The 27,220-nt window shown below is 42.8% G+C and overlaps 1 protein-coding gene across 1 annotated transcript in view; it reads right to left on the reverse strand.

Moving 5' to 3' along the window:
* LOC311189576 (sucrase-isomaltase, intestinal-like) overlaps positions 1 to 27,220 on the reverse strand; it is a gene marked incomplete at both ends in the record, with an annotated part of 61,658 nt that overhangs the window by 14,319 nt on the left and 20,119 nt on the right. The window contains 9 exons of the mRNA XM_084261257.1: positions 2,764 to 2,912; positions 6,115 to 6,231; positions 6,745 to 6,913; positions 9,749 to 9,866; positions 13,129 to 13,213; positions 13,297 to 13,413; positions 13,525 to 13,638; positions 19,860 to 19,991; positions 21,018 to 21,143. Coding sequence (XP_084117383.1) covers positions 2,764 to 2,912; positions 6,115 to 6,231; positions 6,745 to 6,913; positions 9,749 to 9,866; positions 13,129 to 13,213; positions 13,297 to 13,413; positions 13,525 to 13,638; positions 19,860 to 19,991; positions 21,018 to 21,143 — 1,127 coding nt within the window. The remainder of the gene's footprint in view (positions 1 to 2,763; positions 2,913 to 6,114; positions 6,232 to 6,744; positions 6,914 to 9,748; positions 9,867 to 13,128; positions 13,214 to 13,296; positions 13,414 to 13,524; positions 13,639 to 19,859; positions 19,992 to 21,017; positions 21,144 to 27,220) is intronic.

A 27,220-nucleotide genomic window follows, 5' to 3' on the forward strand; every position in this document is an offset into this window, starting at 1 on the left:
AGACATTTCTGATGAATTTACCTTATCGTAAAGTTTTTGGAATATAAAACATGACTGTTTCTTGTAATCTCTGTATTTTCAATTTTGCTGCAATAAAATTATAATATTGATTCGATATACTTTGTTGTGTAAGATTTCAGGAGGAAAAGCTGATCGAGAAATTACAACAGAAGAGAAGTCCATCTTATTTGCACGTGGAAACCAACATCTCTCCATCTAACTTGGCACTAATTGACTTGCAATTATAGTGATCACCAGGAGGAATTCAGCGAACATGAGAACGTTCCCATTTTTCAAAAAACAAGCCATTGGGCCATAACTGTGAAAGGTTCTTAATTACATCTACATGCTTCCTACAGATAAATGCTGGCCTCTCTTCCATCTTATTTTCCCCCTGCTTAGCCCTTAAGCAGAGCTTTCCCTTCCAGTAATGGATTACCACCTCCAGGTCTTTTTGGACAGCTGTGCTACCAGCAGCTCTTTTTCAACAGAGTATAAGCCTTGGAGGCACCTAAAACACTTCTAGGAATCTACTGGGATGTTGTTCTTGTTTGTTACCTGACACGAGCACCTAAATACTTGAAAGGAAATGAAAAGTCTGAAATGGCCACCTGAAAAAGCTATTGCTTGGAGACTCCCTGCCCAAGCAGAGCTGTTATCATGGTGAGGCTTGTGAACTCATAACAGCCCTGCCTGAAAAACTAGTGCCATTTTCTTAGCTCTCCTTTGTATTTGTTACAAGGGAGGGTAAGTTTTGATGTAAAATTCCATCATCCCTACACTGAACATTCTGTTTCAGATCTCTTCTTCTCTCGAACCTGTATTTCACCTCCTGTTAGCATGCAGGTTGCTTTCTCTACTTAAGCCCCACTAAACCAAATATTAAATAGAAATAGTAAGAAATGCTCATTAAGTAACAATAGTAGCTAGAATTAACTAATAATGGTAAGAGATACTTTTAAAGCATCTTAGGCCCTAGCTATGGCAACGTTAGCAAATAATGTGCCGACTAGGATGGGACCTGGCTAGTGAAAGAGTTTGTGTTGATCTCCTGATGCCTGCACTCCCTACATGCATCTTAGAGGCTTTATTTCCTAGCAACCCCAGTCTGGTCTTGCTGACTAAATTCCTGTTAATGACTGGAGTGTGCCTTCTAGTTCGGTTTCATTCAATAGACATCTCCACTGGTCCATCTGAGTCTGCTCAACAACTCAAATCAAAGCAAATCTGGAAATTTGTTAATGTAGGTGTGGCCCAAACTAGAGTACAGGTAAAGTATGCTGGAAGTGGTGAGAAAAGCTGCTTTAACATCACTAAAGTAATTCTGTATGAGCAGAGATAAGCTAACATTAATTCTCATCATCCAACTCCAGTGTCACTGGGTGTGCAGTGTAGTGTAATAAATTAGAGAGTTTTCTTTCCTTCACCATGTGTTGAGTCTGTTTTGCCCGGGACGCTAATTGTGGACTGATCTCCCTGTCTTTATCTCAACTCCTAAGCCTCTCATAATCTATTTTCTCCCCTGTCCAGCTGAAAAAGGGGGGTGATAGAGCAGCTTTGGTGGGCATCTGGCCTCCAGGCAGGATCAAACCATCGCGCAAAATGAACTTGTTTTTTCCAATATTAACACAAATCTCATTAAGCAAAACTAGAGCTAAAATATACTTGAAATAACATATAGCCCTTTGTAAGGCATGAGTACCTATAAAACTTGTCATTAATGTAACCCATTTAAATAAAGTAGCAGAGTAGAAAAGGGAAGAATCCCACTTTTAAAATTTATCAGATAGCCATTACGTTGAGTAGATAAAACAGGTTTTGTGCATATCCTTTCCATACTAGAATGGTCTGCACTTTAGTGTAATCTCAGTTTAATTTGCAAAAAATGCCTTACCCTTTAACCAAAATGGTTTTAACCTAAAGGGAAAAAGAACATTAAACAGTCCAGGATGTAGCTGGCACCAGTGAGACTAAATTGTGTCAGAGCTATGGGCAGTGGCCTTTCATACATATTGTTTGCACTCCTTTAGCTCAAGTCTTTGCATAAGGCATTCCGAAGTAGAAAATTTACCAAAAGGAGATAAAAAAGCTAATTAAAAGATGCTGAGTGGGAAAGTAAACCTCACTTTGATTCCTGCTGCTTCCAAAGAGGAAAAAAACCTTAATCGTTCCAAAAATCTGAGGTCACATTTTCCGAGGGGTTTTTCAGTCTCCATTTATTAATCTCAGTTTTGCACCTGCTTCTACACTCAAACATCTCTATCTCTGTTTTCTCTATGCAATTTGTGGACACAGATGTAGGTTTCATACATAGCCAGATGCTAAATTGGAAAATGCAAATGCTGTGGATGATTGGAAAATGGAGACTTCTCTGTATGAGACCTTCTTGGCATTCTGGACCAGAGTACAGATTTCATAGATTTCATTAAAAGACAGGTGTATGATTCCTATTTTTAAAATAAAAAAAAAAAACTCGATATTTGCCTAAGACAAGACATTTTCAGAATTCTCCTTGCTTTTTTTTTTTCCCCCACTGTAATGAAATATAGTTTGCATTTTAATGAAAATCCATTGCACATATTAAGAGTTATTTTTGTGCATATAATTTGATTACATCACATTGTAGTACTGCTCCTTTTAAGAGAGAGCAGGCAGTAATATTCCCATGGCTGTTCTCAAAGAGGTAGCAACTAGCTTATACATGGAAGCTTGGCTCCTTTTGTGAGTAAAAGGCAATAAAAAGGGAGAGGCTCCAAAACTCACTCGTGCATCAGTGACCGGACCACCGTGTTTCCGTGCACGTGAGACTCGAAGAACAAGGTGTATAAGTAGGGCAGCAGTGAGTATCTGATCCGAAGCGTATCGCGAGAGATCTTGGCAAACTCTTCTCCAAACACCGCTGGGTCTTGTTCCTGTTCAGGAAAAGCTGTGATTTGTACTGAGCATTGTAACTAGGGACTGCAAATCCAACTGAGAAACGGTGTGCAATCTAAGGAGAGCTGTGGTGGACATAATGCTGTGAAAGCGAATTTAACTAAGAAAAAGTACAGATCTGAAAATCAGAAGACCTATTAAGCACAACATCCATTATTACCTAACTAAGATCTGCATAAATTTTTCATTCTGAAGATTTCTGGGGAGTTCAGAGAGATCAGGCCCCATCACAGTGTATGTGAGCTGTCTGCAACCACCCCTAACCTTGTGTCATGTTTGTGCTCAGGAACAGACACCCTGTCTCTAGAAATTACTTTATCCCGGAGATGCAAACCCTCTGGGACAGAGATGGTGAAACACAGGAAAGAGGGAAGACTGATAATCTGCAGAACAAAGGCAAAGGCATAATTATGTTGGCTAAGAACATAAAAGCAAATCCATTTAAAAGTAAATCATGGCCCTGCTGAAGCCATCAGGAGTGACCAAAGTCACTGAGTGCAGCAGGGAAAACACTTCATCTGTACAAAGAAACTTGGCTCCTCCTCCCACGCCCAGTATTTTAGGATGCCCCAAAAGAGGAGACACCCAAGCATCAGCAGTACCACTCGCCTCCTCGCTGCCAATGGTGATCTCCTGGGAGAGAGGGCATGCATGTTGGGTCCCTCCACCAAAAGGACAGGCTTAAGCAACCTGTCTACACTCGTTGGCTGTTTCTGGTCTACTTCAAGGCAACCTTGACAATCTCCTGCGATGGGATGCAGAGCACACAGCCCAGGGCAATGCTGATAAGGTGGAAGAGTTACATCTCCTTCAATTCCTCCTGTCCGACCTTCTCCAGAACTAAACTACGTCAGTTAAGGAGCCACATGGCTCCCTTCCTCCTTCACAAAATTTTCCCATAATACTCAGTTTTCTCATTAAAATTGAAGAATGTATGATGAATTCCAAGGATAATGAAACATAAAAAGAATAGAAGTAACAAAGCTTTTTATATTATCTAGTGCTTTTCAGACAAGAAAAGTATTAATTAAACCATTTGAAATCCCCAATGGATTAGGCAAAGTGGATATTTGAGATTTTATTTTAACACTAAACTTAATATTAATTAAACTCAATATTTAAGTTAAATTTCTCCATTATTATGTTTACATCAGAGTCACTGATAAAATTCCCTGCTGGCTCTGAGCTCCAAAGCATCCATCTATTATTTCAAAAATTGGATAATTTTACCAGTATACTGACATTGTACAAATATTGCCTGAGTGAAAAAGAAAAACCAGTCAGACTTCTTAGGTGATGCTGAGTCACCCAAAATGCCTTGTTCAGTTCTTTCCGTGAACACAATGTTTTCCATGGATTTAGGTAGTCCAATAAAACAAAATAGATCTTATGTTACTTCTGCCATTCACTAAACACCAAGTTGTAGCTCCCATCATATAGAGCCATTGCTCTTTTCCTGTTTGTGCATATGTGATTAATAGAGACTCACTGAGATCAGACCCCATTTGCATGCCCGAAGGGCCAAACAAACGTATGTAGACAAGGTACTTCTAATTTTACTATAGAGAAGTAAACAGAAAGTATTTATCAACAGCACCAGGTAACACCTCACAGACATTTATTCTCCTAGAGAGAAATCATAGAAGCACAGAACCATAGAATATCCTGAGCTGGAAGGGACCCATAAGGATCATCAAGTCCAACTCCTGGCTCCACACTGGGTCAGCCAAGGGAGAGCGTGGGACTGAGCGCATCGTCCAGGTGCTTCTTAAACTCAGTTGAGTTCGGTGCTGTGACCACTTCCCTGGGGAGCCTGTTCCAGTCTCCAACCACCCTCTCAGTAAAGAATATCTTCTAATATCCAGCCTGAACCTCCCCTGTCACAGCTTCATAATGTTCCCTCGGGTTCTATTGCTGATCATCAAAGAGAGGAGATCGGTGCCTGCTTCTTCACTCCCCCTCACCAGGAAGCCATGGACTGTGATTGGGTCTCCCCCCAGCCTCCTCTTCTCCAGGCTGAAGAAATCAAAGGACTTCAGCCTCTCCTCATAAGACTTCCCCTCCAGACCCTGCACCATCCTCATTCCTCTCCTCTGCTGGGACAATCACCTCCCTGGACCATCTGGCCAGGCCGTGCTTGATGCACCCCAGGAATATCCCAGCATATCTCAGGGATCTACAGGGTAAATCACAACCCTCTTAACGACAGCACTACAGCTTATTATTCCTGCATTTGCCCAGTTGCTGAATGCCCTTCAGACTTTCATGCAGAGACAGAGGGCTTTCTGGGTGTCTAAATTTTGCAACACTCCGATGACCCAGCCTCAAAGAAAACTATAGGTTAGCTAATAACCTGAGCTCCAGCTCAGTGGATCAATTTAGAAGGAAAAAAATCCACATTTATTGAACTAGCAGAACAATTTCATGGTGGTTGCAGATAAACACAGTGTACTTACAAAGGCTGCAAGACCTTCAAACTGTTCATGGTCAGAAACAAGACAAGTCTTGAAAAGACTTGATGATAAGTCAAAGCCAGGTCATGGTTCTGGACTGAGACTGCACTTTCTCATCCTTCTCATGGGCTTATTGCCTTTTTTTAGTCTTTGTTGCTTCTTGGCTGATAACGCTGTCACTGTAGCTGGCTCTCCTTGGAGGTCTCACATGGTTTTTTTGAGCTTCAAACTGTGGCATTTGTTTGAAACCTGCTTTAAACAGCAAGGGTGGTACATACTGCCTGCCCTCTCTCCCCTTTCTGCAATGTCTATTATAGTTACAGAAGTACTGAAAGAAAAGTTGAAGCAAACAAGAGAGTAGGAAGATGTGCTGACACTCCCTGGCTCTTAAATAAAATCTGGGTTTCAGTGGGTAAAAGATGGAGGGGACAAATCATACCAACAGCACGGGAAGACAACTTTTTGTCATTCAAAGAACACAGTATGCATTTCTGCATGGCTTTCAGGTGGTAAATACTACACATTTTTCAGTTTTTCTGTGTCATCTTTACATTCTGGAGGGGAAAAATTTATACTTCACTGTGTAATTCCTGATCTCAGCGCAGCACTCCTTTCCACCCGCCGCTCCAGTTTACCCAAGACTGGCAGATTAATTTCTGAGAAAGTAATACAAATCACTGTCAGTTGTAACTGTGGACTATGGCTTTGTGTGCCTTTGTTTACTTACCATATTGCCCTCTGCATTGTGGTTTCTGGAGAATGGATAGAAAGAGCCAAGCTGCATCCAGCGCAAGCAGAGTTCGTAGGTGGTGTTATAGTTAAACCCACAGATGTCAGCACCAATCTGAAGAGGAAGTAAAATCATCGGATAAGTCTTTGTGATTGTGACCACACAAGTTTGACAATAAAAATAATTTTTGGAAGAAGAGACTTATTTTTGATGACTGCATGAAAATGCTCCGTGATGATACAATTTTTTTCCCAGGACTCAGACTGTAGTGAGTCCTGGAGCATCATCTATGGAAGGTCTGACCGTATTTCAATAATTCTACAAATCCTCCAGCCCAGCTTGCAAAGGCAAAAATATACAGAGGGACCTCAATGTTAGAATACATAATATAAAGAGACCGGTTTTGGATGGCATTCAGTGATTTAATCTGAATCTAGCAGTGCTATTTTTGTTTCTCTCCAGCCAGCCAAGATTGATGACATTTAGCTTTTTTTAATCTGCGGTTCCTTATGCTGTGGAGGCCGTCTCTGCTGGCTGTCTCAAGCAGCTTATTTCAGAAAACATTTCAGTTAATTTAAAGTGATATTGTGTACGAGCCAGCAACTGCCTGAAGGACACTGGGCTTACGTAGGGGATGCCGAAGAGGTTGAATTCCAGGATTCCAATGATTGACTGGTGCATGTCCTTCCACTGAGAGAAGTTGTCACCCAGCCAGTGACCCCCGTGCTTTCCACTGCCAACAAATGTAGACCGACTCAAGACAAATGCTCGCTTTCCAGTTGCTTGCTGGGCAGCACTGCAATGAAATACGAGGCCATTAGAAATAAGAAGAGTGGTTGAAAGAGTCATATGATCAGCCTGAGCTTTCAGGCACAATTTTATCAGAAGGGGTGTTATTCATTAATTATTATCGTGGTCCTGAGTCACACAAAAATCTAGCTGGAAAACTGCAAATAACGGAATTTTTACTCAATGGCCAAAACAAAACCCCGAAATCTCTCAGATCCACAGAACCAATTTTGTTTAGGTATTTTTAGTATTCCTAAAAATTAAGTTCAGTTTAATTTATTCTCAGCAGTGTTTCAAACTGAAAAGTTAAAACACAGTTTCCTTTCTGTATTGGTGAATTTAATTTAGTGTCTTATAGCTATAGATCTACTTTTTCTAATATAAGTTTTATTTATTTTTATTTACAAATAAAGTTCTAATATCCTAGAATTAAAAATGAGAAAAGAAAAAACACAGAGCAAAACATCCAAACAATATCTGAAAATCTTAAAACCAAGAAATAATCAATATAGAAAGCAAAAATATAATAAAATGTCATCCCACCCTTGTAGTATTTCCTCTGCTTTCCTCTCCTTGATATATGAGGTTTCATTACAGAATTAGTCCTGCAATTAATATTTCCTTGCCTTTTGAAAAGAATTTTCCTACATCAGCAGAAAATCAAGCAAGTATGATGTGCCATATTAACAAATGCGTTAAAAAATTCCTCAACATAGGATAATCTCTGTACGTAACTACACATTGCAATATGATACACACGCTGCAGGAACTCAAATTCAGCTCTGCTTTAATAAGATTTGGGAAACACAACTTAGATTCTCTGGGAAATCCTAGCGTGAAATATTAATCACGTTGTTCACCGTCCACCTCCTTCCCCCTTTCCTTAATGAAATTTGATCAAGAGCTCTTTCATCCGTAGTCATAATGGCTGATGTGTGGCATCAGTTCTGGAATGGCACAAGAGCCTTGAAAATGCTTCAACATTTGTTTCCAAAGTAAAAAACAAACCGAAACAAAACCAAAAAAAAACCAGCCAACCAACACCAGCTTCCATGCAAGTCTAAACATATTAACCTAATGGGCCATACGCAGCAAGAGATGCAATCCTTGAACCATGCAGGACCTGCTGGTTCTGGGTTGTAGGTGCACTGCTGGGCCAAATAACTGCACAAAACTCCACGTGCTTTTTATAAATAGCATTTTGAAGGCATTTCAAGGATGTCTGAGCACAAGTCCTCTCCTCTGGCTGTGCAGCACAAGTCTTTGGCTCCATTTGCCAATGCAGGTGCTAATGAGGGCAATATTGGATCAATTCAACTATGACCCAGAGCTGCATAAACAATGTGTAACAAGTAATTTATTGAATAAATTTCAGTCTACTGTGAATCATTGCCAAACAGGTCCTAATATTGTCAAATGTATTTGTTGATTGAAATTATATACAGAATATCATGTACAAATAACCCTTGGCATTAAGCTATGCACAACTTGATTGCTGCTAGTTGATGTATCCAAATTGAAGCCATTTGACACAGGGTCAGGTGACACATTTCCTATTCTTTGGCTGCATTGGAATAATTCTTAGAATTGTTTTTTATACAATTACAAACTTGTCATTCATTTTCAGCCAATATCCTGCAATTGATGCTGGCTTGCTAAATATTCCTGTCAGTAATTTAATTTAGTGTATTATTTATGAAGAGCGAATGCAGAAAGGGAAACAACCAGCATTGGAAAGAAAGTGTTTGAGAAACCCAAATTATTGTGTATGAAAATTTCTTTCCTTGCTCTGGCAGGGGGCTTGGACCTGATGATCTCTCTAGGTCCCTTCCAACCCCTACAATTCTGTGATTCTTCATCCTAGTTTCCCAGGTCTGTGGTGAAACCCACCTCTGTTGGTGGTGTTCTCTGGTCTTGAAGGACACCCTACATTAGGCTAAGCAAAATACGTGTTTCTTTTGGAAGAAGCCCTGGAAGCAAGTGCTGCAGGGGAACAGGGAAGGTTCACAGCCTTACAAGTGCATCACCAGTGTAAGCAGGCTCCCTTAGCTGTCCCCTCTGCATGCTATCACAGCACAACTGCTGAAAATGGGTGCTAAATACTGAAATGAGCCTGCACAAGGCCCCCTGCTTTGGTGCTCACGTTGTGGTATTAAACTTACTCGTGTCTTACTTCAGTCTCTGCTGGAAAAGCTTTGCCTGTTTGATTTAATCCAACAGCTAGCTTTCCACTGTCACCCTAGCCTCTCTCAGCAACAGCCTGCCTGCGTCAGCTAGTTTTGAGTGCTTCCCAGCTGCAAAATGAGTTTTACAGTAGCCGACAGCAAGTGTGCTGCAATGCAGCTCTGTCCTCCTGGACAAGCTGAGCCCCAAGCCAAAATGCAAAATACTGCCTGCTGGGAGCTGGAAGCGATTCCAGAAGGAGCCGGGGAAACTGTGCAGTTCAGAACCTTCACCAGCAGTGATAGAAGCTCCTCTGCTTGGGCCATGGTAACAAAGGGATGGAAAAAATCCCTGTGCAAAAGACTGCTTCTGCAGCAGCTGCACCTGAGCAGCCCCACAGACCACACAGGAACTTCTTGCTCTACATACACAACAGCAGCAGCTGAAGAGTTGAGCCCTACGAGTAGATCCTGATTTTAGAGAAGAAAAGCAAAATTGGGAAAGATTCTGTTTCCTCTTCCAAGGTTCGCTTTTCTTGAAACTTCTTGCTAAATGACAAATACTAAAATGAAGCATGGGGCTGTTTCTTATTAGATCCTGTCTCTCCAGGTAACATCAGTGGCTTTTAAAATGTTTTTCAATCACCTGAAATCTGCTTAGAAATACTTAGAAAACTTACTGGAAAGTTGGTTCTGTCTGTGACCAGCCAAAGAGAGAATGTGTGTTGTAATGCTCTCCGAGGTAAGTCTTGGAGTCAGGGCACAGTGTCTTTTCTGACAGGGAACGATCAGAGATGCCTGAGAATGATACAAAACACTGTATAAATATATAGATCACAGTTTAAATCTCTTCATATCCTCATTTAGGGGTGAAAACACTGAAGGGAAGAGAAAAAGCTGAAGTGCCGGAGCTGCGCTGATTGGAGGTTAGCATGCAGACATGAATACCTGCTTGCAGACAGGCAAATGTGTCTTCAAGAGGATGAGAGAACTGAGCAAACTGCTAATTTCGAGTTTAATGTCCAATAATTCAAAACATCTGTACAGATATCCTGTATTCAGTAGGCAATAGCCAGAGAAGAAAATTTCTGCATTGCCGAATTAAGAATACGCCCACATGTTCTTTTACAGAGTGACAAATTTTAGTTAAGAGCAAAAATGTTGCAAGAAAAGAAAAAACAATCAGAAATTCAGACACCCAGGGAACTTATATGGCTGTGTGGAATCTCGAGACCTTGGTTTGCGTGTCGCTCAGCTGCAGATGTACGCAGGCAACACAACTCTGCCCTACCACGGCAAAATTCGCATCTAAAATGAACTCTGACTCCTCTCTTCCCTTGAGGCATCTGGGACTAAAAGACAGCAGGAGTAATGGCATAGCCCCAAGCAGCGTTGTGGGTGATGAGTGGGGAGTGTCTGGAGACATGCAGGGGAGGGAAAAAGCATGAGGTCCATCAGTCCACAGGGTGTCAGCTGCAATGGCCCGATACGCAGCACAGAAGCGAGCAAGGACAGATTATAATGGGCATATTCACACGCGAGTGGATTATCCAGTAACTCTTTCTATCAGCAGGTCACAGGCAGCAGAGGCAGCAGTAGCTTTTTGCTTTCAGTAATAGTCAGGAGTAGCCCTGATGTTGCTGGCGCAGCGCTGGTTTGGCTGAGCCAAGGGGAAGCAATATGAGGCATAAATTGGCTGCACAGCTGCTGTCTGGTCTTTGATCCCATATTAAGGAGATGCTGGCAAAGCCCATTTGGTGGAGAAAATGTGATTCTCATCCTCCATAGGTAACCTCTATAAAAATGCCATGTGAAGTTCAGCAGAAATTGGGCAGGTAAGATAGCTCGGTTTATACAATGAATTTAATTTTTTTAGAGATGGAGCCAAAAATATTATAAAATCCTCTCAAAAAAAAAAAAGGAGATTCTCAAATCACACACACTATTGTGATGCTCCTCCGTGAACAAGCAATAGCACTGCCCAATCACACTTTACTCTATGTTTGCAGTTCACTGCTACAAAGTACATTTCTCTGTACCCGACACCCTCCCCCTGCCCCTCTGGCCTCACTGCTCTGCTGTGCCACCACAGCTGGAATCTTTGTGTTTGGGTTTGATGTGGCTTATCAGCATCAGAAATAATTTATGGGCAATTTCCAAGTAACTATGACTGATGTGGCTTTAAAGATGACACTAAGGTTCCGGGGAAAGTCTCACTTATCGTCCCAGTGGCACTTAATGATTAAAATTAAGGTGGGATATGAAAGAAAATGCTGCCACCAGCCATATTTTCATGCCTCATTCTTATGCTGAACATCTTGTATTCTGCCTCAGTAATACTGATTATTTTACAATTGCATACCAATCTTCAGTATAAAGTGTTTTATATAAAATTGATTTGAAGGACATCTGGTTTTAGAAGTTCAAACCACAGTTGCGTGTAATCGTGGTTATAATTTACATAATGAGGCCAAAGGCTGCGTTGACAGAAAGCCTGAGGCACTGAGATTAGGGCTTGCAGAGGCACCCAAAAAAATGATGAGGCCCCCAAAACCCCTCCAACCCCAGGAAGGTCCTAACGTCTTGTTGGACTAAGCAGCTTAGGCCATGCCTACACCAGTCAGGAGGCTGGGCAGCCAAGGGTACACGCAGTGTTGGCATGATTGTGGAATATAAAAGTAAGCCTATCAGCACTGGTGGAAAACAAATCCCCTACACTTTGTAAGAACTGTCTTAGGCCTCTGTCTGCAGTAGCACTGAGAGTCACAAGCAGAAGTAGGTGCATCCTTGCATGAGAAGGGACAAGTCAGACAGAGAAACTTGGCTCAAAACACATTTCTCTTCAGCACCCCTCATTGTCTCTACATGTCACATAGATATCTATTATTCCATAACGGCTCAGGCTTCAGTGCTACATGTTGCAAAGCTCAGCTTCACAGCTCTTCATGGGCCCATTCTTCAATCCTGTATTTGCAAGTGTGAAGGGGGTTCTGCTATTTGGGCCTTCTTCCCCAAAAGCTCACACCTTTTTTTGCACCTCTGAATGCTGACCAAATGGAGGCAGCTTAAGGCAAAGGTGGAAACGTCTTACCACTTCCTGGGCTTTGGTCAATGACAAGATCCAGGGGGCCAGTATACAACAGTTAGAATCAGCAGTTTCCCCACAAAGAGAGCAAACACCAAAATCATAATTAAAATCTCTGCTTCTTTTTTCAATATTTTACAATCTTTTTATAATATTTTGTCATGCTTTTGTGATGTTTATGGTTCTATTCTATTGGGAGTGAAATGAGATTTAATAAATCAAATTAAGAATTCACATGACAGTACAACAGCCTGAAGGGAAAAGAGACATTTCCAATACTTCACTGTCAATAACTCACTTATGTATCAACTTTCTGCTACATATTAGTGTTGTTCAGGCAGAAGGGCTTTCCTGGGGAAATATTGGCTTGGGTTAATTGCCAGGACCACTGGTACTAAGTGTAAGTACTCATGTCTTCCTGTGGGAGAATGAGCATGTCATTAATTCTCCCATAGGCTTGGACATTTTAAAAACTTTTCAGCCCATTTCAAAACTTCTTTTGAGCCCATTTCTAATAAGGCAATGAAAATTTCTTACCTAAAGAAAGAAAAAAATATTGAATTAAAGCATCAGGGAGATGCCACCTTCCTTGTCGTGGTTTGTGGAAAAGGCAGAGACTGCCTATCCATGGGACTAGTAGTGTAAGTAAGGCAACAGGGTTACCCCTGCCATGAATCTGTAGATGAGTTACAGTGCACTGGTGTCTTGCCCTTTCTCTGACACAGACCAGTTACACAGAGAGCAGCAGGGAAGGCCATTTTTCTAGTCTTGCTACATGGCAGTCCCAGTGAGAGAGGAACATGGCTCATGTTTGTTACTCCACCAAAGCCAATCCAATGGAGTCTCAAACAAATACATGACTGAATGCACAGAACAGGCAGGGAAAGATGGAAAATGAGGGATAGAATTTTGTTCTAAGAAATAGCATGTCCAGGATTTAAAAAAAAAAAAAAGATTCAAGGAAACTTTACTTACTAGGAATGTAAGGAGGATTATTGATTTCATTATCAGCACATCCAGGATACTGGCCTCTTAAGAAATTGGATGGTTCATTCATGTCCTTTCATAAAAAGAGTAAGACCCACGTTAAAAGCCTCATTTTCTTTTTTTAAAAGAAGGGAGAGAAAATATAATGAGACGTACAATCCAGATCCCATCGTAGTCAAGGACATCCTTAAACTCCAGACACAACTGACTCCACCACTCAGCAGTCCTGGGGTTGGTGTAGTCAGGAAACACGGAGTCTCCGGGAGGCCAGGCCTAAAGTTCACAGGTATAACGACTGGTTATTTTCTTGTTTCTGTTGCACGGCTGCTTTGTCACTCTGAAGCAGCACTAGGCTAAATGCATGAGACAATTTAACAAACCAACCTTCCCAACTGCAGGAGTTATGCCATCAGAGTTGTTTATCCAGACTCCCATTTCCTGTCCGAGGTCATAAGGCCTGTAAGTGCCTGGTTCTTCATCCTTAGTTATGAAAGGGTCCTGAAAACAGCGATTACACTTCCATTATTGAAATCCCAAAGGTAGCAATTACTTTTCTATTTGTATATTTTAGAGGATTATGTCCTTAATACAGATTACAACAATATTGGAAGAAAACAGCATTAAAATTTAATAAGAGTTGAGAGCACATAATAATTTAGGGAAAATCATTAAAGATATGTGGCATTTCTTGTATAAAGCAAAAGTGATGTGAAATTATTAAATCTTTCATGATTATTTTTTTTATGAGACATTCTACGTTCAAATTATTTTAGAGGGCCATTGGATTTTACTTTTCCCTTGCTGAGCTCTCTGCTTGGCAGAATGGGGTGCCATGCTGGGCATTCCCACACTTGGACACCTCTGGGTTTCCTCCAAGGCAATCTTTATTCCAGCTGCTTCAACATCAGCAACTCAATGCTGGAATAAATAAAACTTCTCAGGGGACTTGAAGTTGGGATACATCCAATCTCAAAAGGACCTCCTTAGCCTTCTCTTCAGATCCAATGTGTATTTGGTGTTTTATGCCAGTTTGGTGCAGAATAACCCAACTCATGCATGCCTGTTGGACCATACATCTCTGTTCTCCTCAGGCATGAAGACTACAGCATTTTACACTCCACATCTTATCCTTGCTGCTGCTTTCACTGCTTGGGACGGTCACCACCTTCCACTGCTGCCAATGGCATTGACACCAACAGCTTCTCTGCCCCAAGATGGCCATCGGTAGTCAAGAAGTTCAACAAGATGTTAATCTGCTCCTGGGGATGATGGTGGCCCACTATGCCAGTAGGTAATAAAGTTAGGAATACTGTGAGATGTCAGTGAATGAAGAGATACTATTCAACTCTGCTCAGCAGTCAACTGGGACTAAAAGGAGATAAGTGTTCTTTGCAATATGTCCCTAGTGGGGAGCACCCCTCTGCTTTGTGTTACTCAGACCAGAGGAAGATTAGGGGGTTGGACTCAATGATCTCTTCAGGTCCCTTCCAACCCTATGACTCTGCGTGATTGCAGCTGTTTTAGAATAAGGCAATTTTTTACTTTTCCTTCAGTAAATGCTATTCCCTCAGGTCCTACTTAAGGGAAAAAACCACATCACTAGAACAATTCTTCCGTTCAATTATTGCTTGTGCAATAATTTAAGTGAAATTTAATTAAAACGTCATAGAAGTCTAATAAGCTTCTTAAGAACAAAAATAATCTGATCCCAAATGGTAAATTTATTTAAAGGTGTGTTTTGAAGCTCATTTTAATACCTACATTAATTGCCTGAATTACTTGTAAGCCCTCTGATAGCTATAGCCCTGGTGAGGAAAGTATATTCTTCCATGTCTCAAAAACAAAAGCACCTGCTAAATCCCTACCTTAAGTGCAAAATTCTGTTCAACTTTACCTATCTACAGCAACTCCATAAGGAGTATAAATGTCCATTATATTTTTAACTTGTTTAATAGTTCAGCTTCAGAAAAGAGAAAAATGTCCATCTGCAATAACAATCTTATAATTGTGGAAAAGATGTCTCTCAAGGGACTTCAAGGCTAGAAGAAGTCAGCTTAATTAGCTACTGCTAATCCAAACTTCTGGTTTCCTTTAGCTGAAAGGTTATTCCAGTGCATAAATCTAATATATTATGCCGGTTTAGCACCATTCTAAAAAGAACAAAACCCTCCCATTCGTTTACAGGTTGTTTGAGGGGGAGTAAGTTCATGTCTGTTAAGTCTTCCCTAACTCATCTTTGCAACAGCTCTTGGAGAGTCAGTGCTGAACATCCTTAACTCCAACTTACTGTCCTGAGACCTGGGGGCACTTATCCAGACTGATGCACTTCCACCTATGACCCCAAATACAGATTTTTGACGCACATCCACAAAAACTCACCTCTGGAAATTTTAGCCTCTACAGCTCTTAGCTGTAGAGCTATCCAGCATTATTTTGAATCATGAGTGTGTTGCTATTGACTTTTAAGTAATTTGTCACTCATGTCATTTCCAGCTGTTTCTATTTTTAGTGTGATTTACTGGAAGGTGTACAAGGTCTTTCATTAAAGCTCCTCTTCAGTAATAATGCTTATCATTTTACATTGTAGTCATTGTGACTTTTAGAACTTCTTTGTTTCTAAAGAATATATTTGTTCTGACTCAGCTGAAGCATCCACATTATTCAGCACAATAATGATGACCAAGTACTGACATTCTTAGACAAAATTTCCCCTAAATGGAGGTGGCCTCTGAAAGGGATCAGGAGAGACAAGTGTGGAAGGACTCCATTTAGAGACACCAGTAAAGGGCCACACAACTATCGAGGTGACCATAAGCACAGAGGGCTCTCAGCATTTGATGCAAGCTTGGGGACAGGACTTCTTGTTGTCCTGATGGTGAAAGGCACCAGCCACCTCAGCAGTGGTGGCACAACCAAATCCAGCATCCCATCATCAGGCAGGATACCAGCATTAATATTGCTGGCTGTTAGGATCTTTTCTTTGTGACCACAGTGTTCTGAGATGAGGTGGACTCATCTCATCTCTACCCAAAAGCATTTACTAGAGGTTTTACATGTCACTAAGTGACTGCAACCAGAACACATTTCCTGAAATCATCATGAGGGAGGTAACAATCTGCTGCACTTGGGGAACTCTCTCATTGTCACCACCCAAGTGGAATCTAAATAGAAAATTGTTCTTTTGGTATCAAACTGGATTACATTTGCCTTGATTGCAGTTAGCATGGCTTGGGATTGAAACACTTCATACTGTTCTAGCTCCTAACTCAACTTACGAGAATGCTCTACACCACTAAAGAACACTAACAGTCAGCACTGGACAGAAATACCAGCAACTGTAGTGAAGTGCAAATAGAAAACTTCTCTACCAGTGCAATCTATACTTCCCATTAGCTCTTAAAAAATGGACAGACTGGATCAGCTTTTGTTCTTTTTCACAAGCTTACCTAAAGAACTAGTGGAGATAACAGTGTTAAGTTACTGGTTAGAGAAGGAGGAAAGAAGGGCTTCCTACCTGGATTCCCCCTAGCTCATTGCGTGAGTTGAGAACTCTTGTTCTATTCCTTGTATCTGCCTCAGAGCTGAATTTAGATTCATATACCCACAACTCCTTGCACTGCTCTAGCATGTGCAATCTGAGAAACTAAAAGGGCTTTAAAAATGCTAGCAAAGTTAAACTCACAAGTAAAAAGACAATGTAGCTGACCCGCTAAACCGTGACTGATGGCCTGTAGCAAGCACAAAACAACCAGAGGCATCCTAATCTTGACCAAAAAGAAGTGACTACCATGTATTTACTGAAGGGCTAGAGTGTGCATGGAAAGAACTACTCCAAACTCACAGTATTTTGCTGAAGCATTCATGTCTCCTGAACTATTTTGAGACAAACCAATAAATAGGCAGGCAGTGTTTAACGCTACAGCTCTAAGGGATTAGGTAATTTTTTTGAGCAGTATTGAGGATACAGGGAGTCTAAACTGCCTAAGAGCTGGGAAGAGCACTCAGTCTAGCACATGTGCTCATCTGCTGCTTGGTTAGTTATTTACAGTGATGTATCCAGTTAATTTTGGACTATTTTGGTTTTGAAGTTGCTCTCCATCAGAGTGATTTAGAAATCTGTAACCATTTAAACTCTGTGCCTTGGACCTCCACTGATGGAAATGGTTTTCACTGCTGCACCCTAGAGCTTCTCATGATTTACAGCTGCAGAAGAATGGGGACCTTCATGGAAATGTATCTTTGAGAGGAAATTGTTGGCAAACAGCACTCACTATATATGCTGATATTTCCATTATCAACATGTAGTTGATCACTTGGACTGTATGGATTTGAGATTCCTAGCAGCAAATGCAATTATAGTACAAAAAAAGTGAAGATATGGCAGGTATTTTTAAAGAAAATGCAAAAAAAACCCCTACCCCACCCCCCCCATCTCCCCCCCCCCCAAAAAAAAAAGCAGTAGACTGAAGAACAGCTAACCTTGCAACTGGAATTTAAAAATGAAACACTGTTATGAGTACCTGTGGTGCTGACTACTCCATCCTTAGTCATATGTTAAACTTTACAACAAATTGTGGAAGAAAAAAACAAGGACAGGGAGGCACTTCTATCTGTTCAACAAGATAAAGTGATCTTTGGATGAGGAAATGGCAGTAGGTCTCAGTTATCTTGACTCCAGAAAACATCCGACACACCAGCACAAGTGAAAGAGTAACTGTCCCACAATTAAGGAGTCTGCTAATCAATTTCTCCTCCCACAAGGCTTTGGCAGGACCCCCATGAAAAGATGAGGAATGTGACCCTTATTTTAAAAGAACTGGATCAGCTTAGGGCCCAGACATCAGTGGCCTGTCCATGCTTAAGTCAGCTGGATTAACTGGTCTCCTTACAAGTATGAACTACCAAAATAACGCAGGTAAAGGTGATGCAGGGCTTTGCCAAATGAGCCATTTTTAGCAGAATGAAGGAAATATTCCTGCCATTCTCCAAACCCTGCTGGGGCTCCTGGCTGTACCACTGTGAAATCCAGTTATCTGCTACATGGGTAAATGCATTCAAACTGGGGCACATGCAAAGGAGAGCTGCTACAGTGAGATCTGAAGACCTCAACTGAGAAAAAAAAGAGAGCAAAATACTTCAGCTCGTTTAGGCCAGCAAAAAAAAGCTGAGGGAGAATATGCTTGTTTGAGTAAGTACATCAGGAAAGAAAGTAGGAGGACAAGAGATGGATGCAGCTGTCAGAATTGTTTCCAACACCCTCTCAGGGAGGAACCCCTGGCCCCGTGCAGCCAGCCCCCTGCTCAGCTCGCCTTGCAGACAGGCAGCTTTATCTTAACATCTACCTTAAACCTCTTCTGCTGCAATTTAAAGCACTTTTCTTCTTATCCTGTCCTTAGTGGTTATGGAGAACAAATTGTCATGTCTCTCTTTTTTTCTGTGGCAATGTTTCACACCCGTGCATGCTGCTCCAGTTCTCACCACTCCTGAGCTTCCCAACCCTGACTCTTCCCAGGTGGTGTGGCTGCCCCAGCCTGTGCTGGGCCAGGTCTTAGGGCCAAGAAGATGATTGGAGGGCTGGAGCACCTCCCCTACCATGAGAGGCAGAGGGAGCTGGGCTTGTTCAGCCTAGAGAAGAGAAGGCTGCGGGAAGACCTAACTGCAGCCTTCCAGTACCTGAAGGGAGCATATAAACAGGAGGGGAATCAACTTTTTAAAAGGGTAGGACAAGGGGGAATGGACTAAAGCTGAAGGAGGGAAGGTTTAGATTGGATATTAGGGGGAAGTTCTTTACAAAGAGAGCGGTGAGGTGCTGGAACAGGCTGCCCAGAGAGGTGGTGGATGCCCCATCCCTGGAGGTGTTCAAGGCCAGGTTGGATGGGGCCCTGGGCAACCTTGTGTAGATCCAGGCCTGGCGGTTGGTGGCCCTGCCTGTGGCAGGAGGGTCAGAACACTATGATCTTTGGGGTCCCTTCCAACCCAGACCATTCTGTGATTCTATGATTAGAGGTCTTGTCTTTAATTCTGGCCACCGGTTTCCTCGCCATCATTGGCACTCACTTAGTTACTGTGAGAACAGGTAATTTCAGTACAAGGTCCTGTATGGGAACGTGCTGGAGAGGAGCAGCTATCTTTGTTGTAAAAAATAGACAGGGGAAGACGGAATTGTCCAATTTTGTCCTCTGCCCAAATTAGTTCATTGGGTCATATGTTAGTTTTGTTTTCAGGTTCAACATGTTTTTCCACCAATTTTCATGCAAGAAAATTCCTCGTACACGAATTTAGATTAAGAATAAATATAAGGCATCATTAACTGTAGCTATTTGCTCTCCAGAGTGATTATGGGTAGATTTTTTTTCCCCACTATTCTACTATGTGTGTATTAAACTCATTTTTTTCTTTTTCTGGAAAAGAATTACACTAAAGCAATCCTATCTCAGCTCAGCACTGAACAGGGGAAAAATTTTTCATAACTGAGTGGGGAAATGTGAAAGAGAACCAGTGTTATGGAATAGGGATGGTGCCGGTACACAGATATCTGACGAATGCAGCACATTTACATATGAAACCTGAGAGAAATTGTTCTTCAGCTCTTCTCAACAAATGACAAAAATGGAAAATCTGCTACAATAGCATGTGTTAACACCTAAATACTGCTACACACACTAGGCTGCAAACAGTTCTTATAAACAGAGAAATAATTAGCAACGCTGTTACTTTACCAGAATCACGACATTGTGCATTCCTTCCTTCTTCAGCTGTTGGAGGTACTCTGGCAGACCTGCATAATTCACTTTATCATAGGTGAAGTCCAGGCGACGATCCATGTAGTCAATATCAAAATGTTGGACATCCTAAGCGATTTGAAAGTAAACATTACAGAAGTATTGCATTCATCTCTGGAGTCCTCCGCGCAGAAAGGACATGGAGCTGTTGGAGAAAGTCTAGAGGAGGGCCATGAAGATGCTCAGAGGGCTGGAGCACCTCTCCAATGAAGACAGGCTGAGACAGTTGGGCTTGTTCAGCCTGGAGGAGAGAAGGCTCCGGGGAGACCTTATTGCAGCCTTCCATTGTATGAGGGAGGCTTATAAGAAAGATGGGGACAGACGTCTTAGTAGGACCTGTTGTGATGTTTTAAACTAAAAGGGAGTAGATTCAGACTAGATATAATGAGGAAATATTTTCTGATAAGGGTGGTGAAACACTGGAACAGGTTGTCCAGAAATATGGAAGAGACCCCATCCCTGGAAACATTCACCATCAAGATGGATGGGGCGCTGAGCAACCTGATATAGTTGAACATGTCCCTGCTCATTGCAGGGGGGTTGGACCAGATAACTTTTAAAGGTCTTTTCCAACCCAAACTATTCTATGATTCTATGACCGAAGTATTTGATACAGAAAATGTGAGTGTATGCCACTGTATTTCTAAAAGGTAACTAATGTATGAAGTGAAACCTAAGAGGTTAGCCATAACAATTGTAAATAATTGCCAGGTCAAATTCAGCCTCTATAAACTTAGGTGATAGCAATGGACAAAATGGAAATGTAGAAGTCCTAGTTTAGCAACTGCTTGGCAGTGATATGCGTCAGAAGCACCATAATTTATTTTCAAAATGCTAGCACCTCATACAGTGCAACAGTAAATCCCTGCCAGAATCATCTGCTACGCAGCCAAGAGCAGCACTTAAACCTCATGTTCAAAGCCTACTTGAAATGTATTTTAAGCATTATAAAGGTATTACATGCTACATAAGATTAAGAACATCCCTTTATTCTACAGTTCTCTTTGTAGGATAATCACTTTTCCTCTATTATAATTTTATTCATCCCACTTTGGATCGTAAAATTAGCATAGACCATGAAAAAGTCCCACTTACGTATGGGATGTTGTAGTGGTGCATGCGATCAACAGTTTCCTTTATGACATCAAGGCTGCTATAACCCCATCGGGAGAGCTGAAATCCCAGAGACCAGTAGGCAGGCATGTGTGGGCGTCCAATGGCCTACAGCAGGAATGAGGAATACAGAAGTTTGAAGGGGAAGATGAAAATTTTGGAGAGAAAAGTTATTGTGAAACACCAGAAGAGGCTCCCAGCTAATTTAATCCATGAACATCAGTGCATTGGTATCACACCCCCATGAAATGCCCTTTCCTTTCTCAGGGTGGTTCACTGTACAGTTCACTTAGCTTCAATAAAGCACTTCTCCTGGTGGAGCCTTGGCCTGAGCAGAGGGTCTATCCAACAGCCACACTGAGCATCATTTGTAAGAAGACTCCAGTGAGAAGACGTGGTGTATAAATCCCAGACTAACATTAAATGAGGGTCTTGCTGAGGTGTCAGCCACCACACAGCAGCACGTGCCTTCACTCACACAGAGCACGCCAGCAGAAACCTAGCATGGAGCCTCACACCGCCTGACCCGTGCCAAGACCACAAACCCTGCGGCCAACAGCAGGCAAATCTCTGATGCTACACAGCATTGGCTTTGCTAATACCCCTTGCAACATCCAGCTGAACTAACTCATCAAGAGTCTGATATTTATTTGAGCTCTCTGAAGTTTTAATTATATTTACACACCACCCTGATGAAATTCAGTTACTTATGACTGACTGCTATTATTGCTGGCCCACAGCATTGTGTTGCCAGGCATTGACAAGCCACTCCAAGGTCAGAGTCACTGTTTGATCCCAAAATTCTGAACTGATACATGAGGTAATGAGTTAAATATGATTTTATAAATATTTGATTTCCACTGACTCCACATAATCCAGCTGTAAATTGCATGAGGAAACTCAATTGAGAGCACAGGGGAGCGAGGCATCCTGCTCTGCTTCCCCCGGTGAAAGCTGTTCTGGCAACCTGGGACAAGCAGCAACCACAGTGTGCCTGTTCCAGAAATAAGCTGAGATCATTAGTACACACTGATGTTTTCTGGGGGACATCTTCTGAAAATCTTACTCTAGTTTTTAAGAGTTAGATCCCATGAAATTAGCCTTTGTTCAGTATTTCTAACACCCTTGCAGGCAACACATTAAAATCAAGTAGCTAGTAAGCACCCATGACTTATTAATCACTTGGATCTACTGACTCCCTTTGGCTAAATGACTGTTCCCTGTTCCTCCCTTGTTGCCCTGTGGATCTCTCCACACTTAGGTAATTATGCTAAGAACTGAAAAAGAACAAAACTTGTATATTGGCAGCTAAATCCCATCTCCTTCAATTAAATAAAAGGAGGCACCCCCGGCACTCTGCATCAATTGTGTTGCTAAGCTCTCCAGGCATCACAGTGCATAAAGGCACGTCTTCCTATGGGAGTCTGACCTGGGAAAGCAATGCTGAACTTGAAGTTGTTCTAAAATATGTCATGGATGCTAGAGCTGGTGAGATCTGCAAACCAGCACCAGAGAAGCAGATGCTGGACAGAGGTGGGAGAAGCCAAAATTTGAATGTGCCTGAGCTGAGGGAACACCTGGGTTAAATTGCTTGCAAATGAGAATGGCTCACGGACAGAGAGGTGAGCTTTAAGCATGAAGCATTACAGCTTTGGCTGCACAGTGTGCTTTTGCTTGTTGGGGTGCTGCTCTCTCACCTAAGAAAAAGCAGGAGGTGGCCAGAACAACTAGTGAGGTTAACAGCTTGAGTCCCTCCAGGAGGGATGCTCCAGCTGAGTAGCAGAGCTGCCCTGTCACACCTGCTACTTGTTCTATTCCACTGGATTTAACCCTCATCACCCTCCTCAACACTGGAGCAGTTCTGGGCTCCACGGCTCAAGAAGGACAGGGAGCTACTGGAGAGAGTACAAAAAGGAGCTACAAAGATGATTAGGAGACTAGAACATTTCTCTTACAAAGCTAGGCTGAGGGACTTTGGACTTGTGAGCCTAGAGAAGAGAAGACTGAGGGGACACCTTATCAATGCCTATAAATATGTGAGGGGTGGTTCTCAGGAGGATGGGGCCAGTGACAGAACAAGAGGCAGTGGGTATAAACTTGAACACAGGAAGCTCTACCTAAACATGAGGAGCAACTTTTTACTGTGAGGGTGACAGAGCCTAGAAACAGGCTGCCCAGAGAGGTTGTGGAGTCTCCTCTGGAGACATTTAAAACCTGCCTGGACACTGTCCTGTGCAACCTGCTCTAGGTGATCCTGCCTCTGGCAGGGGGGTTAGTAAGAGGTCTCTTCCAACCCCTACCATTCTGTGTGACTCAACCCTTACCTTATCTGGAGTCTAAGTCCTTCAGATGAAGCAAGAGCAGCTATCAGCAGCATGCTCCTAATGCAGCTGCACTTAGCCTTCACCACATGCCACTGCACCCTTGCCAGGAGAGACCCTGGACAAACAGGGTCTGTCCCAGTGTCCCATGCTGGGGCCAGCCAGTTGGGCAGTGACATATTGCTGCCAGCCTGGTGCAATCTGGTCTGCTTATATGTGTCATTAGTTATTTCCAGCTTGTGCAGATGTGCCTGATGCCACAGACCACCATCCTTTGAGCTCTGCTGGGGTTTCCGGTGGGGAGCTGAATGGGGTGCAATAGCTCAGGACAACCTCCTATGTACCTTGTGAGCAGGCACCAAGGTGTCCAGCAAAGCACAGCAAGCCTCAGGGAAAGAAGTCTGTTTCTCTGTCACAACTGCACTCACTCTATTAAGGATAAATTCATCTGAGGAGGCAGCAGAGCTTGTTGTAGCCAAGCTGAGGCTTCAAGATGAGCTCCATGAACATGCCCACCACTTTGTGCTTCTAAAGCAGATGCACATTTTGCCCTTGCTTTCTCTACTGTAAGCAGAGAGTGACCTCGACAAACAAGGTTAAAAAGACAGACCAGAACAAAAGAACTCCCTAATGAAATAAAATGTTTTGTGCACAGGCTTCTCCCCTTGGGCAAGAGAAAAGGGAAAACCAGAAATACTAATCCTACCACTGGACACAGAGTCCAGTGCCCTGGCAGGATGTCAACGTGGCACTGCATCCAGCACCACAGTGAGGAGTGTGCCACTGCCTCTCTCCAAGCTGCCTGGGGAACAAAACCACTGCAGGGGAGACCAGCCTGTGCAGAGGCACTGGGAATCACTGGACTTAATTCTCTGTGTCCTGAGACACCCTGGGTCACTCCCAGCTGAGAGGGGTGGACAGCCCAGGACAATACAATGTGGTTCAAAACTTTCTGCCTCCATGTGTTACTGAGCACCTGGAAGGACCCTGGTGGGACTGGAGGTGGAGCTGTGGCCACCAGCATGCTGGCCAGGGTCCTTTCCAAAGGGCATGTCCCTAACGCTGGGGTTTGCTGAGGCTCCACTGCTCACCCTTACCTGACGGCGCTGTCTCATCTGTGGACTGCAGAGCTGCCCCACAGCAAGGCAGTATTTCATGACAGCATCCCTTAAGGAGTTTGGGATTACAGCTGAATGAACTGAAGAAAACCCACCTTGCAAGCAAGATATTAAGTCTTAAAGCAATTAGTTCCCCAGGTTCACCAGGTTGGTGCATCTATGGTGAGCTTAATTGAAATCAGCAGAACATTTGAAGAGAAAGGATGAAAACAGGGCAGCTGGGAAAACAAATGTTCTTTTTTCTAATTATGCTGTGGACTCTCTCTAATGGATCCCCCTGAAGCTTCCTGATAAAGTAACTGACATATGGTACCTACTTGCAGATGGATCAGCAGAGGCAGGGATGTAATTTTGCAAACCTGAAAACTCATGTTGGATTTGATATATATTTAGGACCTAGTTAATTCATATAGATTGCATTCTGCATACAAATGATTATAAAATGCAGTAGACAGAGAGAGCCTGCTTGGCAAAATTGACTCCCATAGAATCAGAAAAGGTAAATGAGGTATGGCGGGGGAACCGAGGGAGGAAAACATGAGAAATGGAGAAACAGCAAACATATGGGGTATCCAAACTGAGAAAAAAAAAAAGGGGGAAGATACAGTAGTGCAGAAGCAGAGAAGAAAAAAAAATAATCTTATTTTCTGTACCACAACTCCTCCTGCACTTGGTTCTTAAATAACTCCTGGTGTTGTTGAATAAATTCACTGTTAGTTTTTTCCAGGTTTGCATAACTTTGCATTATGTAATTTTTTTTAAACTTGTTTTCAGATGCACCTGAGAGCTGAGGAATCTGGGAGGCACCCTGGAAGCATTCTGCAGTAAGAACAAACGTCAGTGAAAATATGTGCATCAAACAGCCAAAACCTGTGCCCAAGGAGGTGGTTGGTGATCTGTATTCATTTTCCCTGTGTTGGGTTATCAGACGAGTAACATTATTACTGTAAGAATCAAAGATATCAACTCACCTATAAATGCTGTATGATAAGTAAGGATCCTATTCTATTAACACTATAGCCAAAGATTTTGATGCGAGAAGGATGGCTGAGAAGTTATTCCCTGTATATCACAGAGGCCACAGAGAGATATGCTATTTCCCATGCTCACAAAAGAGCTGTGACATTCAGCAACACAGGTACAGGGGCTCAACACAAAAGGCTGCTAAACTTTCACCCTGATTAGCTATAAAAAATTACTCATGCTTGTGTAAACTTTAAAGAAGAGCTGTAGGAGGAAACTATAAAAATCCAAGTGGGGTAGTGCTGTGGATTTAGGTGTAGGAATACTGGGGTTGGACAGTCACACAATGGCTAAAATATGTAGCCGCTCCTATGGCCCAAATATCTCTCTCCAGCTCATCCCCTGTGGCTGAGGCAGGCAGGTGAGTTCTGTGGGCACCTAAGCAGTAGCAGAAAGGGTGGGTAAGCTTCAATCAGAGAAGGTCACTGCACAGAAGCTGAACTTTGTTTTAGGAAAGCAAGAAGAAAGGCCCTGCAACTGCTAAACCATTAAGAAGATGACCACCACCTCAGGAGTCTAAAAATGTTAAGGACTTGCAACACCAGTTCCTTCAAACCTTGATCTTTGCTGATCTTATCAGCTACTTAGTCTTTCTTGGGAGACCCATGAACACAACTGCAAGACTCTCACTGAATAATCTGTGATAAACTGAAGGTGCTAGCCATTGCCCATGTTACTTCATAGATAGGAGGCTGGACTAGAGAACTCCTGAGATCCCTTCCACCTAGAACTATCCTGTGGTTCCATAAGGAGGAAGTAAACCAGCAATTTGCTCTCAAAATAGAATTAGGAGACATGCAGTATGCTCCCTTAAAACTCATCATGAGATAATTTGTGACAAAATAAATTCATGACCCTCAGTCCACCCAACAGCTCTTAAATGTCCATTTGTTGACCAGTAACTTTCTTGAGTGTCTTGTTATGGATCTCATATGCTACTGCCACCGACAGTTACTTTGTCCTGAAAAGCCACCAGCAGACTTGGCAATGGTGGTCTGGTATTAGGTCTGGCTGTAGAGCCTCAGTTAGGCTCAGCTCAGTGGTTGAGCTCTGTGGCCTGTTACTGCTTTTCCCCATCCTCTGGCACACCGAGGCGTTTGCCATAAGAAGTGAGATTTGTGTTATGTAACTGTTCCACACACCGGACCTCTTCTGTAGTGGGAGTAAAGTGTGAGTACTGTCAAACATATATATAGCCATGGCAGGACTGCCTCTGATGTGCCAGGAGCAACGATCCTCATGGCCGGGCTTGGGGGCCAGAGGGAACTGAAGAATCAGGATGGAGATTTCTCCTTCCCATCACATAATGCCCAGCACATGGCTGCTGTCCCTGCCATATCGCTGTGGTGCCACTGGAAGAGTGTGTCCTACAGCCCACCTCTGCTCTGTACAAGACACAGCAGGAGGCACCAGCGTTCAGCCCTCTTCTCCCTTCCTGCTCTCTGCATTGCCCTTGGAGCCCACTTAAAGCAGATTAGCCTGGGCCAGGCTGGGACCTGGGGCCACCACGTCTTTCTCTGTCACCTGTCCTGGCCCCAAGAATGTACAGAGAGGCTGGTGGCCCTGGAAGTGCAACCACAATCACCCCAGATCACCACGCAAGGAGCCCACTCCTGGCCGCAGCCCAGCTGCCCTCAGCTGACCACAGAGCAGTGGGTCTGAGGAAGAGCCCATGACCACCCCTAGGTGCTGGCAGCTACCTGGAGAGGTGCAAGGGGAAAGG

Source organism: Gallinula chloropus, assembly GCF_964237585.1.
Source record: "Gallinula chloropus genome assembly, chromosome: 1".
NCBI classification, from domain to species: domain Eukaryota; kingdom Metazoa; phylum Chordata; class Aves; order Gruiformes; family Rallidae; genus Gallinula; species Gallinula chloropus.